At 28.6% G+C, this 15,066-nt stretch overlaps 2 protein-coding genes across 2 annotated transcripts; both read right to left on the bottom strand.

Annotated features, from left to right (window-relative positions):
* Positions 1 to 1,973: 1,973 nt before the first annotated feature.
* LOC113798025 (uncharacterized) lies at positions 1,974 to 5,607 on the bottom strand. Its single transcript, XM_027348503.2, has 2 exons — positions 4,814 to 5,607; positions 1,974 to 2,604 (listed from the first exon to the last, which is right to left on the bottom strand). Exon 1 carries the CDS (start codon positions 5,272 to 5,274, stop codon positions 4,819 to 4,821), a length of 456 nt encoding a protein of 151 aa, XP_027204304.1. The 5' UTR covers positions 5,275 to 5,607; the 3' UTR covers positions 1,974 to 2,604; positions 4,814 to 4,818.
* A 2,441-nt stretch (positions 5,608 to 8,048) lies between these two features.
* ATP8B (ATPase phospholipid transporting 8B) lies at positions 8,049 to 14,527 on the bottom strand. The gene is made up of 12 exons (XM_027348322.2): positions 14,301 to 14,527; positions 12,755 to 12,813; positions 12,584 to 12,697; positions 12,407 to 12,505; positions 12,195 to 12,329; positions 12,053 to 12,123; positions 11,650 to 11,980; positions 10,885 to 11,592; positions 9,776 to 10,814; positions 9,493 to 9,716; positions 9,071 to 9,400; positions 8,049 to 8,989 (listed from the first exon to the last, which is right to left on the bottom strand). Exons 1-12 carry the CDS (start codon positions 14,329 to 14,331, stop codon positions 8,303 to 8,305), a joined length of 3,828 nt encoding a protein of 1,275 aa, XP_027204123.2. The 5' UTR covers positions 14,332 to 14,527; the 3' UTR covers positions 8,049 to 8,302.
* Between the last annotated feature and the right edge of the window lie 539 nt (positions 14,528 to 15,066).

The raw sequence follows: 15,066 nt of genomic DNA, 5'->3' as shown, positions 1-15,066 counted from the left end.
CGATCATATTTGTAATCGATATTAATCGAATGACATTTTTAACCGAACCAAAAAAAAAATCATTTTTTTTTCACTGTAATTTCCAAGATTATTTATCGTTTTCAATTTACAATGATTTTTCTTAGTTTACCCATTCATTTTATTTGGTGTATGTATGTGTGTGTGAGAAAATGACATGTTTGAAATTTCCCTTCCCTTCCGTTTCTTATTCAATCCAAGTTTAATTTTCTCTCCTTTTTTTCATTCGATAAAAAAAATAATAATAAATTGATTTTATTCACTTTGATTTTATCATAACAACACAATAAACAGTTTAAATTAATAGAAAGAAAGAAATGAGAAAAATTCTGATTGAATCACAAACACACACACACACACACCGTTTAAATACATAATAAACAATGAAATCTAATCTTCAATCCAGATCCAAGAAGAAAAAACAATTTTTTTTTTGTGTTTCGAAAAACAAAACTCTATCAGATTTTTCAAATCAAGTATAAGTTTTCAATTTTGAAAATATCGTTTAGAATAAAATGAAGATCTTATCTCAATGGTTATTTTTTTTGTTCATTTCGAGCGGTGTTGATGGACCGAATAATGGTCGAGAATGAGTGAGTGAGTGAAAAAGAAAACGGTAAAGCTTTAATCGGTTTGTCATGAATTTTATAAAGATTGACAAAAAAAAAGATTTTTCAATGTCCCATGTTACTTTGTTACCAAACGGTTGTTGTTGTCTTTATTTTTCTGTTTAAATTTATTTTTCAAAAAAAAAACGGAACACAGAAAATTCCCCAATTTTTTTTGTTGTTAACAAGCGTTTTTTTCCCTTTATTCTTTGTCAACCAGTTTCTGGTTTTAATAAGCACAATTTAGTGTTTTGCACAATTCTATGTTTTTGCAAATATAATGGTGATGATGACATATTTTATTTCATTTTTTTTATTCTTGTTGACATTTAGGAAACAAAACAAAAAACACATCGCAATTCGATTCATCATTAAATGTTGGTATTGATGTGGTGGTGGTGGTGGACATGAACAATTTTCAATTCAATGTGTTTTGTATCGTTTTGTTGAACAATTTTTTTAAAAAATACAGCCGATTTTTTTTTTGTTGAAATATAAAAATTTTTAAGTTACTTTTATTATCTGATTTAGTGGACTGAAAAGAAAACCACAAATTCTTTATTGTCATGATCGTTTTCTTGTCGATAATTTTTTTTTAGAATCAAGAATCATTAATGATGTTTATCGAATGACATTCATTCAAAGAGAAACAAAGTCAAAAAGAGAGTGAGAAAAACGATTCATTTTCATTTCAAACAACACGATTGATTAACTTATTGTTTGAGTTGAACGTTTTTTTTTGCTGTATAAATAAATTAATGACAATCGTCCATTATACCGATAAAATATATAATACGCATCTATATTGGTTGACAAAGTCAACCCATGGTTCTCATCTATATTTATATTGAGGCTTTTTAAATATGACGATAATTGTCATTGTTATATCAAATTAATGAATTTATTATTATTTACAAACCAAAATGAAAACAATAACCTATTCATTGTGGTTAAAGTTTCATTTTTAGAACCGGAAACAAGATGGTTTTATATTTGTAAATTCCTGAAAGGATTTATAAAAAATGAAACAATAAAACATTTATCTATAGAGTTTTGTTTGTTTTTTATCGACATGTTGTTCCGGTACTGATTGAAATATTGAATTCTTTCGGTAGAATAATAAATGAATATGCAAATCATCATTATTATCTTCCCGTTAATTTAATGATAATGATGCAACAAAAAGAATAATTGAATTAATCTTTCTTATTATTTCGAATTCTGTATTTCCTTTTGCATTATCCATTAGTGAATTTTCAATTTTCATACAATAGATGGTGATACTCTCGCGTTAGTTTGAAACAAAAATCAAAAAAAAACTTCTCGTGTGAAAATAATACACGTTCGTTTGAAAGGTCGAAGGCCTTTTATTTCATTTTATTTACTTTTATCTATTGATTTACCTGTATGTACATAATAGTGATTACACAATATAAATCTATAAAATGAGATCGATTGAAAGTTTAATATTTGAATTAATAAAATATTATAAAAGTAATGTGTCCGGGTGAATGATTTAAACTGAAAGAATTAATACAAGGTTTCATTGTTTTTTTGTTGGTTTAATTAATAAATTGATATTTTGATTGTAAAAATGAAAGATGTATGGTTAAGCATTGTTTAAAGAAGGAAATAAGATGTTTTTATATGTGTATAATGATGATGTAAAACATGTAATAAACATTTACAAACAAACAAATAATAATAATAAAAATAATAATGAAAGAAATCTATTTTATAAGATATTTTTACAGGAAATATTAATTTTTCGCCAGGTTAAATGTGAATTGATCGAGATGAGATCCATAAAGTTGCTCGTTGTTCGTTGATTTTTTTTTTTTGGCCATTAAATTCAGATCATTGATTAGTTAATTTATAAACCAATAACAGGTGAATGAAGGATATTTTTTCCGTTTACGGTTGATATTGATCCAAATATATGTTTATTATAACTGGTTTTATTGATGACCATTGATTTCTGTTTTTAGGCAAATAAATTAAATTAAAAATAAATAAATTTTATTAAGTTTTTTCAAATTGACAAACAAAATTGTAAACTGTTTTTGTTTTGCATGCGTTAGGTGTGTGTGTCGATTAGATCGATCGTAAAGGACAAAACATTATTCGATATGGAACAGCATTTTTTTTGGGTGAAAAGTTCTGCCTAACTTAGAACTATGAAAATAAGTAATGTTTAGTCTGATGAATATATTTTTTTTGTCATCATTATTATGATAATGATTAGGGTCCTAAAGAAAAAAAAACCTTAAAGCAGTAGTTTAAGGTTTGGGTTTTTTCTTTTTCTTTCATTCAAACCAAATCACAACACACAAAAATGAATGGAATAAATTCACTCCAGATTCATTCATTCATTCATTGATATTTGGTCTTTATATCTGATCAACAACAACAAAACAAAAAACTCTGGCCCCTATTTTTATGGTCAACATTATCATCATTGTGCAGCAAAATCAAGACAAGAAGAAGAAGAAAAAAAACTCATTGACTGATCGAAAGTAAGTCTATAGTAAAAAAAAACAACAAGGAAAACTAAAGATCATTGGGTGTAGTGTGTAGCAACACAATCAAATCAAATCACACACTTACGGGAATATGGTTTTTTTTTGGTTGTTGTTGAATTTGTCTGAAACAATCTCCAAAGAAATATATAAAAAATGGACCTAGCCTATATTTTACAAACAGAGAAAATAATAATAAAATTGAAAGAAAAAAAATAGAGAACGTGTTCTATTCGCCCAAGATTTATAACAACGCTGGTACTATTCGAATGACCTTTGGCCGAGAAAACCAAGAAAGAAAAAAAAACTAACGAAATGGCCTTGGATATTATTATTATTATTATTATTTTGTCCGGGCTCAGAAAATCAGATCACCAAACACAAAACCAAAATAAGAAAGAAGAAATGGTAAAGCAGCAAAGAAAAAAAAATAACGAAAATTCAAATGACGTTGATGATTTGGGAGATTTACGGACAAATCATATAGATTTTTTCTTATTGGCCTATATAAAATTTATGGTGATTTTTGATTTTGCAATCACTATTTGTTTTGTAACTTTACCCAGAAAATTAATTTAGTTTTCAAAAATAAATTAATTAACTCTATCATTTTTCTGTCAAAGTTATTTATTTTTTTTTTTTTGAATAAACAAAATCTGTCAGTGATGATGACGGGGAGTGGATGGGAACCTGATCAAACAAAAACTACACAGGTGTATACGTATATGACACATCCCACATCATTATCATCGTCATCATCATTATCGTCAGTGTATAAATTTACAACAAAAAAAAATTGCCAGAAGACATTGATTAGATCGATCTACTGTTTTGTTTTTTATAAACAGGTAGCAACACCTGTGTTTGGTTTTTAGAATAAACCAAAAATAAAGGTCATCAAGTAATTTCAGGATTCACTAGATTTTTTTTTTTAAAATAATTATGCAATTTTGATAATCGACAAAATAAACAATCCTTTCATTTCATTTTTTTGACACATTTACATTTAGTATATTGCAAAAAAAAAATAATATATTTTTCTCAGACATAAATGGTTCCAAAAAGTTTATTCGAAACCTTGAAAACAAATATCGATATGAAGAGCAAATAAATTGGCGCGCAATTGCCATTCGAGAAAAATAAAATAAAATAATCATTCGAATATAAATGTCTCGATCATCAACAAGGTCTACATTGGGTCTGGATATATACTGTGTGTGTTTGATTTTGTTTTTTACTTGTGGTGAAAAACAAACACAAAATTCAGCTATAGCTTTTTTTCCATTATACTACCTACGCACGTTGCAATTGAAACCGCGCAAAAAATAAAACTAAACTTAAATCGAACGCGATACACGCACACTGACAACAAAAAACACATACACAGGTATAATTTGATTTTTGGCGCGAAACATTATTATTATTATTATTATGCCCGGACGACTATATTTATAATGGTTATATATGCATATGGATAGTTTATGGCCATGTAACAAGAGACTAGACTTCAAAATAAACAACAACTCCACATGGTTAAATGAAAACATTGAGAAATAAGAAAAATAGTAAATTAAAGTGATAAGGTTTGCATGGTTGAAATAAGGATTGATTCATTTTCGATTGATAAATTATATAAATATTGAACAAACAAAAAAATCATTAACTTACCATTATTAATGATTGGAAAAAAATTTAGGACTTGGTGTACGACGATCAAATGGTGATTGTGGTGGACTGTTTGTTGTTGATGTTGTTGTTGTCGTATCTGAACGGGTTAATTTATGCCATTCATAACGGCCTTGAAGCGGTTTTTCCGTATGAAAATCAAAATTCCAACGATTACGATCGATAATTCGTCTAGAATTCATTTCTTCATAAAGAAAACGTTTTGTTTCAATTGGATCGGTTTGACCAAATAATGATCGATTTAATTTTGAATTTGATGATTTAAAATTTGAATTTTCATCATGTGTTGTTGTTGTTGTTGTGACTGGACGAAATAAATCCTGTTGTGATGAACGATTTGATGATTTCCATCCACGTGATGAATAATGACAATGGCCATGTGTATCATTATTCGATGTCCATAATGTCGTACGACTTATATCGGTCATTGTGATAGCTTTCATTATCGGTTTGGATTGTTTTTTCTTTCTGAATGATTTCCCAGGAAATGAAATTTCAAATTGATTGGTTGCAACTAAAAAAAAATAAATCTATGGCAATATGATCATTAATTGCATAGAATCACAAAATATAGTTGAAGTGATGAAGAAATTAAAAATAGCGAAAAAACACAGAATAAATTATTATTTTTTTTCGTTGCAATCTAATGCGCGCCAAAATAATCCAAATTTAAATTTTGTAAAAAAATTTTCAATGTTTCTGATATCATGTCCAAATAGACACTGGACGACAAGTAGCTCGATATATATCGTTCGAAATAGATTCAGACTTTATTTATTTTTTATTTTTATTTTTTTGATCGTCTCTTTTTATATCATTATGTGGTTGCATGTATGGTGTGTGTATCTTAAGTCCAGCCTTATAGCTAACGTAATCGTTATTTTTTCGTTTCTTCTATGCAACAAAAGCTGATCGGTGGTTGATTGGTTGAATTGGCTGCAACAACCAATCCCAGATGAACGCAATATGATGATGATGATGATGATGACCACCTGACAATCTAACCAAAGAAACAAGAGAGGGGATAAAATATGAATCGGGAATAAAAGAAAGTTGCACCAATTTCACTTGTGAATATCAACAACTGGAAAAAAAAGTAAAGTTTCGAACAATAAATTGAACCTGCATAAAAACATGTAATTCTGGAACAACAATTCCCAACAACAACAACAACAAAAAAATCGATTGATACTTTTATTTGTAGTGCGCAACAAGTTTGCAATCATTTTATATTTTTAAAAAAAATATACGTCATTACAAATAAACTTGGATCACAGTGCAATCAGATCATCATCATCATCAACAATAATAAAAACGACGACAATATAGCCATGGTCTTTTTCCTCTCTCTTTCTTGTAGAAGCAACTCGCGCAACAAGCTAAATAAAATAAATATTCTTTATTTCTGTTTTTTCACTTGATGATGATGATGATGATTGGGGTAAAATCTAAAGCCCGGGCAAATCATTTTCTCTTCAAAATTTTTTTTTCTCATTCACGTTATGAACCTTGCAAGATTTTCACTGTTTTCTTCATGGACCTATTGCACTTGTCTCTTGATTATTATTATTTTTTTTGGTTTTCGCGCTCAGCTGAATAAGATTTGAAATCACTTACTTACTTAAATATCACCCAAAAAAAGCTTATGAACCACCAAATGGCAACAAATGCAGAAAAAAAATCGATAAATCTTTGGTCATATGCTTTGTATTTGTTGGTCAAAGCAACAACAAAAAAAGACGAAAAAGCAAATAGACACATGGTAATACAAAACACCCAAATGTCACTTGGTTAAGCTAAATTGAACCAAAGACCAAAAGAACCCAAAAAAAAGAAAATCAAAATCAAGTTCATCTTGAGGTTAAACTTTTTTTTAGACGAGGTGAGAATTTGACGACGTCGACAACGTCGACGACAATGAAGTTTGAATCGCGAATCGAATGAAAATGAAAATGAAAATGACACCCGACCCTCGAACTTTGTACGTAGATAGGATTACATTTCATATCCCAGATGATGATCCCGATGTTGTTGATGATCATTCATTATTGGGTGATGATACCATCATTAAGTGAAACTATATAGTGAACAGAAAAAACAAACAACAAAATCCTAGATTTATTTAGAATTTTAATTGAAAAAAAGAAAAAAATATGATCCGAATTGTTTCATAATTTCATCCCAGAAAAAAAAATTCAAATTTTCATATTTCGACCTAACCGAATCTTTTATCTTTCTTTTTTTTCTGAATATTTTAATGTTTTTTTTGAGTTGTTCGATGTGATCATCAACAAAAAGAGGGGCAATTTCCATCATCATCATCATCATCAGGTTCGTTGACACCTGTTATGTTAACTTATTATTATTTTCTTCGCTTTTGTTGTTGTTGTTGTTAAAAATTTGTCAAAATTTCAACGATTGAAAACGATGGATGCAACGTTATCTCTCACCAATTTACTATCGTTTTAGTTTGATTATTCGCCAAGCAAGTTATAATACTTTGAATTAATATTTGAACAAATTCTCTATCTTTTTGTATGTATATAGTGCAAAGAGAAAAACTTGAACCCAGATTTGTCCAGGCAACGAAAATCAAAAAATCAATCTTTGGCCACAAGCCATAATTTTTTCCCTTCTTTCTCTTTATCTATCTTCTTTTTTTTTATTTCTCGATTCAGTTCAATGTTTTTATTTTTTCAATTTCTGCTCTATTCTATATATTTCATGCCATGATTAGGTGTAAAATATACACCCGTGAAGAACAAACATTCAAATTCATCAAATCAAAAAAAAAAATTTGTTTTTTTTTTCACCAGTGTTTATTCAATTTTCATACCATTATAGTAGGGAATAAAAGTAAATTATGGAAGACCCAAGCAGAAAGCTCAGAAGCTCTTGATGATGATGATGATAGTTGATGATGATGATCGTTGCCCACAAATTAAAGCTAAAGAGGGAAAAGCTAGATGATGATGATGTGGCTACCAGTCATGATTCACCATTTATTAATATATATCATCGACAAGGGCCCTAGGCTAGATTATCAACCAAACTACGATTATAATTTGCTTCATCATCATCATCATCATTATTATTAAATCATGGCTTGATTTTGAATCGAATAAAGAATATAGCAGCAGCCAAAAAAAAGCTGTCTAATCATTTGACACCTGTGCAATGATGATTTTTAAGAAAAAAAAACATACGAATAATCTACTTGAAAATTTTAAAAGAAATCTGGGATTTCTTTCTCGAAAAAAACTAGGTCTTTTTTATTGGGTGATATTGTGGGTGCATTTCTGATATATGATATATATCAGAAAACAGAATAATCAGATAAATTTCAATAATTCGTTTTTTTGTTTAGTTTTCTAAATTTTCAACAACAAAAAAACTATTTACAAATTACAATTGAAAAAAAAACATCATTATTAAACAATTTTTTTCGTAAATTCATAAATATTATTAACACTAAATCATATTGGATGGTTGTTTATTATTTGATATTGGTGTTACTTTTGCTCGATTAGATTGATTAATTGTTGATTGATGATGATGTTGTTGTTGATGTTGTTGTTGTTGTTGATCATGTCTATGATGATGATGATGGTGGTGGTGATGATGATGGCGATTATGATTATTGGTTGAATTAGTTTTTGAATTTATATTGTTGGATGTTGTTGATATCATTTTAGAATCATTTGGAACATTTAGATTATAACTTTGTGTTTTTCCACGCATTATTTTTCCACTTGTTATTAGATGACCAAAACCTTCTTGATGTGCAAATGCATAACCAGAACGTATTGAACGACGGCTACGTAATGCTGAACTTTTTCTACGAATATATGGATCATATGAATGTACTAAGGCTTTTTTCCTTAAATATCTTTGCTTAATACGACAACGATCACTTAATGTTGGATGTACAGTAATATTATAGAAACGAACAGCAATAACCGGAAATAATAATATAATCAATATGATGAACATTGTAAACCAGAATTGTCCACTGCTTAATGTCATACGAAAACATCCCAAATATTGATTGCCAATAAAATTACTATTTATCAATAATGTAAGTGAAAAATAAAATGCCAAACTACCCCATATGACTATATGATTGAATACTGTCCAATATGATGTATCGAGTGCAATCTAAACGTTAATTGTTTAAATTTCGAATAAAGAAAATAAATAATATTTGATAAAAAAACAAACAAAAAGTATATAATATACCTGTGCAGTAACAACAATTACTAAAATTGTCGATACAACCGTACCGAATATTTGATGGCCATCCAGATTAATACCTTCGGGTCCGACAGCATTTTTAAATGCACCATATGATACAAAAAACAATACAAATGATGTTATAATACCGTGTGCAACACTTTTAAGAAAAATTAATTTGTTAAATAATAAATCAATTATTCCGGGTGTATAAAGTAATGGAAAATGAATGGAAAAAATATCATCAACATCTTGATCAAATATTCCCATTGCTAACACAGGTAATGATGTATAGAATACATTGTAAAATGATATAAAAACAGGATCAAATAATGTCTATTAACAAAATGAATTTTATAATGAAAAATTAGAAACAAAAAATAATAATTAGCAAAAAGATTTTTTTATTTTTTTTTTAAATTTCTTACCTGAGCCGAAAAACCACAAAAAAATGCATACCACAAATTACATAAGGTAAAGGAGAAATTTTTATAGAAAAAATATTGTAAAAATTTACACATTCGTAGATATGACCAACGGCCATGTACTAATAATAAACGTTCAAGATAACGGAATTGTGCGATAGAAAAATCACTTGATAATACAGCTTGCATACCCTCCTGGCCACTTATACCGACACCAATATGGGCAGCTATAGAATTTCATTAGATTATGTTAAAAAACAAAATTTTTAAATTTCAAAATACATACTTTTGATCATGCTAACATCATTGGCACCATCACCAATGGCTAATGTTACCGCTTTTTTATATCGTTTGACTAGATCAACGACCATTGCTTTTTGTAATGGTGTTACACGACAACATATCACTGCTTTACATGTGGATGCAACTTCAAGAAATAATCGTTCTAATGCTGGATCTAATGCATGTATTAGGCTATGACCATTTATAACCAATGCAAAATCGTTTGAATCATTCATTGAATCGGGATTTGGATTCAAACGAGTAACAGTATTTGTAGTAATGGCATTTATCTTGCCATTATTATTGTTAATGGTTGTATTACAAGTTGATGGATGAATATTGGTTGTATCATCTTCGAATGTTATCACAGATACATCACAATTCATATTAGAATTTTTATGTTGTTTAGCCACCGTTTTCATTATATCACGACAGGCCATTAATTCACCTTTGACTTGATCGAATTCAAATCCTTCAACAACAAATACATCGGCCATATCATCCGATAATAATTGACAACTATAACCGATATTGATAGCTGTTTCCTGTTTATCACCGGTCAATACCCAAAGTTTAATACCAGCCGATGCTAGATTTGCAATTGTTTGCGGTACACCATCCTGTAGTTTATCTTCGATGGCTGTTGCACCAAGAAGTATTAAATTCTTTTCAATCTCTTCATAACATGCATCAACTTTATCTTCACGATTCTCTAACGAACAGCTAGCTTCATTAAGTCGATATTTCCATGATCGATAAAAATTTTCATCAATAATTTTGTTGGCTAAACATAATGTTCGTAATCCTTCGCTTGCAAATTTATTTAAATGTTCAACCGTAGTCTCTTTGATCATTTCACAAGATGGATCCATTCGTTCGAATATTACGCTATCAGCACCTTTACAATATAATTTGATCAAACCATTCTGTCTGACAATCACTGACATTCGTTTGCGTACATTATTGAAATCCAAAATATCCAATAATTCATAGGTTTTTATTTCACCCAATTCGATGATCGTAATACTTGTCGGTGTTCGACTCTATATATCAGGAAGGAATTCAAAGTTAAATTAATTTCAAACATATCTTTAAAAACCATAATAATCTTACACGAAAAACAAAGCCAAAATTACGAGCAGCCGATGTTAATGCAGCTTCATCTGGTGACTGTGCTTGATATTCTAGATTAGAATCTTTTTCTTCACACATTACCGTATGACAAACAGCTAATAAACGAAAGAATTCATGTACATCTTCATTACCTTCTTGAACTTGATTTAATAAATTTGGATCATAAAATCTAAATTTTTTCTCATACAATGGATTCGATGAAAAATCAACCGGTGGTGTATGTTCATTAATATCAATCGGTTCACCACGATCATTAAGAATATCGCCATAATGTTCACCCATTATAGTACATTTATTAAATGTCATTATATTCTGTGTTAATGTACCAGTTTTATCCGAAAAAATGTACTGAATTTGTCCCAATTCTTCATTTAATGTTGTTGTACGAGCTTTAGCCGGTGTATCCATTGGTTCATAATACATTTTTATATCCCAATTAATCCAAAGTGAATGAAAAAAACGAATAATTTCCACACTAACATATAATGATATTGGTACAACTGTATTCAATACGATTGCATAGGAAAAAAATATCAATATCGATATGATTGTAGCACCGGATGTTGGATTGTCTGGTACAACATGATCCCATGGTAGATAGATACGAAAATATTGACCAGTAAGTGTTTCCCATACACCACAAGCAATCGTACAAAAAAGGCACATTATAATTAGAAATAATACAATCTATAAAAAATGAAATTTTTTTAAAATTAATCATTGAAAGGAAAAAATTTCACATACGCCCAATATAAGAAGATTCAATAATCGATCTAAACTCGTTCGTTTGAAAATGGTTTTACCACTATTTTGCATTAATTTTGTATCACGACCGGCAAATATAACAACACCGAAACACCATTTAGTATTTCGTAATCGACATCCACGTAATAACATTTTATCATTATCAAGTGAAAATTTTTCATCATGCCATTTTAAAACACCTTCAAATTTTGTTAAATTATTATTCGGTGCTTCACAATTAATTTCACCATAAAATTCTGCCAATTGTTCAATATTGTCACCTAATTCGGCAGTTTCGGGTAAAGCTTGTCGACATTTTAGATTTGTTTCACTTGAAATATTCAATAATAAAGTTATTTTTTTAAACTTTGATAATATGATTTTTCTTTACAAATCAACATACCCATCAAGTTCGGCAGTTTCAACATAACATAAACCATTTGGTTCACTTGTTGATAGTAAAAGTAAATCGGCCTTTTAAAAATCAAAAAAAATTAATTGCAATGAAATTGATTGAAGAGAATTTGTTTAAAAATTCAACTTACAGCAACAAAATTATCACTTTCAATAAGTATAATATCACCAACTTGTACTTTGAACCATCTTTCATCAATTAATTTACCATTACGTAATACTTTTGATAGACGATTATTAACCTGATTATCACTTCTATGTTTTTGCTATAAATATTTAAGAAATAATAATGGTTGTTTTGAAAAAAAGGGAAAAACAAACAGTGAAAACATTCATTGCTTACAATATCATCGATAGCATCCTTGATCGCTGTGATTAATAATACAAAAATCAAAGGCACCGCTGTTGTTATTGGCGTTAATGATGATATGAATGGTATGAGCTAAAATTTTTGATTAGATATTGATAGATTTTTGAAAAAAAAATGTTTCTTTGTTACAAAAACAATATTCACACTTACCTGTAATATTAGCAAACATAAAAAATAAAAATTTGCCAAACGTTGAAATTGTACGAATAAATTTAATGGTAAAAATGTTAACAATGTATATTTGGAAGTTTTTATATAATTTTTCTGTAACAAAACAAAACAAAAATCAATAAATCAATCGAAAATATACGCTGCACTTACTGCATATTGAAATTTTGAATTAAATACTGGATCATTGGCACGAATAATTCGTTCATTTTCTATGGAAAAAAATGAAAATTTGAAAAAACGAACAAATTAGATAAGGTAACAAAAAAAATTTCAAGGTTTCATTTGGACAAGGTCATAATTTAATCATCAATCAATATTGTGATTCATTTGGTTATGATGCACAATTGGGCCAAAGAATTTCGGTTGTTTTTTTGGCTTTTTGGACAAGGGCAAAAAAAATATTAAAAATTCAGGTCAATTATTTGTCATCGACATGAATTTACAAGTTAAAAAGGAAAATAACCCCCCCAACCAACGATTTAAACCGGAATCATCAGTTTTAGTTTCAAGAAACAAAAAAATTTAGTCGAATTTCAGTCAACAAACGATAACACACCCAGTTAACATATATCGTCGTAAAGATTTCATAAATTTTCCTCTTTCTCTTACTGGAACTGTTCCAAATCGTTGTGTGTGTGTGTGTGTGTGTGTGTGTTTATCTGTGTGATTGAATGAAAAATTGAACAAACGTCAACATTGCGGTGTTTGTTCGTTTTTGTTCCACTGTCTTGGGTGCGGTTATTTCAGTTGATGATGATGATGATGGTGATTGAAAAAAGGGAAAAAAATTAAGAGAATGGGGATGTAAAATATTAATAAATTATAATTCAAATCTCTGTATTGAAACAGAGATTGATTAGGGTGACACAAATATGGTTGGTTGGTTGGTTGAAAATCTTATTGTATGTTAAGTGTTGTCGCTATTGCTGCACCAAAATAATTCATTTGTTCGCAGTTCATTTTGGGTGATTGTCAATAAAAAATTTTTCCTCTACATTTGAATATTCAGAATCGTGGGCCGGTTTCGTTTTAGCTTTGTATTCATTTTTTCTTACCATTTTGTTGTTGTTGTATCTTTTATTGTTTCATTGATAATTTAGTTTGTCATTGGGTCAATTTTTTTTCCCGAGACTATTGATCAACTAATCAATCGATATCTAGATCGATCGAACGATTGTTTGATTGATCTGTTGTACATAAAATGAAATTCTTTTTTTCAAGAAAAAAAACAGAATAAAATCAACCTTTGATTAACAAAAATGAAACAAAATTCAATAGAATTTAAATTTTCATCTGAAAAAACTAATTTTTCAAATTATTTTGAATTTAAAGGAATATTTTCAATTTTACGGAAAAGAATTTGTTCAGTTTTTGTTTGAGGTTCTGGTTTTTTTCTCTCATCGATTTATGTTGATACAAAATAATTGATTCATATTTCTTTTTTGTTTCATCGATTGATCGATTGATTGATTGATTTGTTTATATACGAATTGTCATGACAATCATTTTAGAAATTGAATATTAATGATGAATCGTTTCATCATTGTTTTTTTTGGATTGAAAATGAAGCCATTTTAGCAATTTTGTTGTTGTTGTTGTGTAACAATAAAATGAACAGTAAAAACTATTATTTTCCTGACTTGAGATTGATAATTTGGATAGTTTTTTATCGAATAACAAATGAAAAATGCATTACCTGTTTGTCGACGATTACGTCGGATAGCCATTGAAGAAATTTGATAATGAAAATGAAACGGGAGATAATGATAATGATGTTTATGAATGGATGAATATCAATGAAATTCAATGAATGAATGATTTTTTTTATAAATTTCATTGATATCGAAAATCATTTACATTTAATTTTTTGTTTTGTTTGTTGTAACATTGTAATAATATTGTTGTTGTTATCGTTGTTTTTGTAGATTAAAAAATAATAATAAATTTGACATCGAGTGATGAAATTGGAGAAAAGAATCAATAATTTGAACCAAAAAAAAAAAACAAAACAAACAAAAAATATTTTTCTATAATAAGAATAGAATAGAAACTGTTTTATAATCGATGTTTTAATCGATGAAGTGCAACATACTAAATCAAACAAAAACCAAACATCGATACAGACGATAATCACTAATATGTAACAACAACAAGTTTTGGAACAAACATACAATACAAACAAACAAACAAACAAACAAAAAAACCTAATGTAAAATAAATAAATAAATTGTAAATGAAAACAAAAACAAAAATAAAACAACTTGAATGAAATAGATGGATGGATGGATGGATGAATGGATGAAACCAAGGTTTAGCGAGGATATTTCATAGATAACACACACACATTTTTGTTACAAGAACCAATTGCAAATCACACACTGTATTATAATAATCTAGCCAAACACCATACACAACACCTTAAAGAAATATGTATTGTGTAGTCGGTTAAATATTTTTAAAAA

This window comes from Dermatophagoides pteronyssinus, unplaced genomic scaffold, assembly GCF_027571235.1.
Source record: "Dermatophagoides pteronyssinus isolate colony J.1.1.1.1 unplaced genomic scaffold, Derpt_VIB-CSIC_2022.12 sq0003, whole genome shotgun sequence".
In the NCBI taxonomy this organism is placed as follows: Eukaryota; Metazoa; Arthropoda; class Arachnida; order Sarcoptiformes; family Pyroglyphidae; genus Dermatophagoides; species Dermatophagoides pteronyssinus.
Note: the sequence above shows the minus strand (reverse complement) of the source record. Positions and strands in the feature narration are given on the sequence as shown.

Bases quoted from the DNA above. Each gene is read 5' to 3' on its own strand.
- LOC113798025 (XM_027348503.2), bottom strand. From the start codon at position 5,274: ATGAAAGCTATCACAATGACCGATATAAGTCGTACGACATTATGGACA.
- ATP8B (XM_027348322.2), bottom strand. From the start codon at position 14,331: ATGGCTATCCGACGTAATCGTCGACAAACAG. The intron at 12,124-12,194 runs GTAAGTTGAATT...GATTTTTAAAAG, and splicing joins AAAGTGATAATTTTGTTGCT to GCCGATTTACTTTTACTATC. The intron at 9,717-9,775 runs GTATGTATTTTG...GAAATTCTATAG, and splicing joins TGATGTTAGCATGATCAAAA to CTGCCCATATTGGTGTCGGT.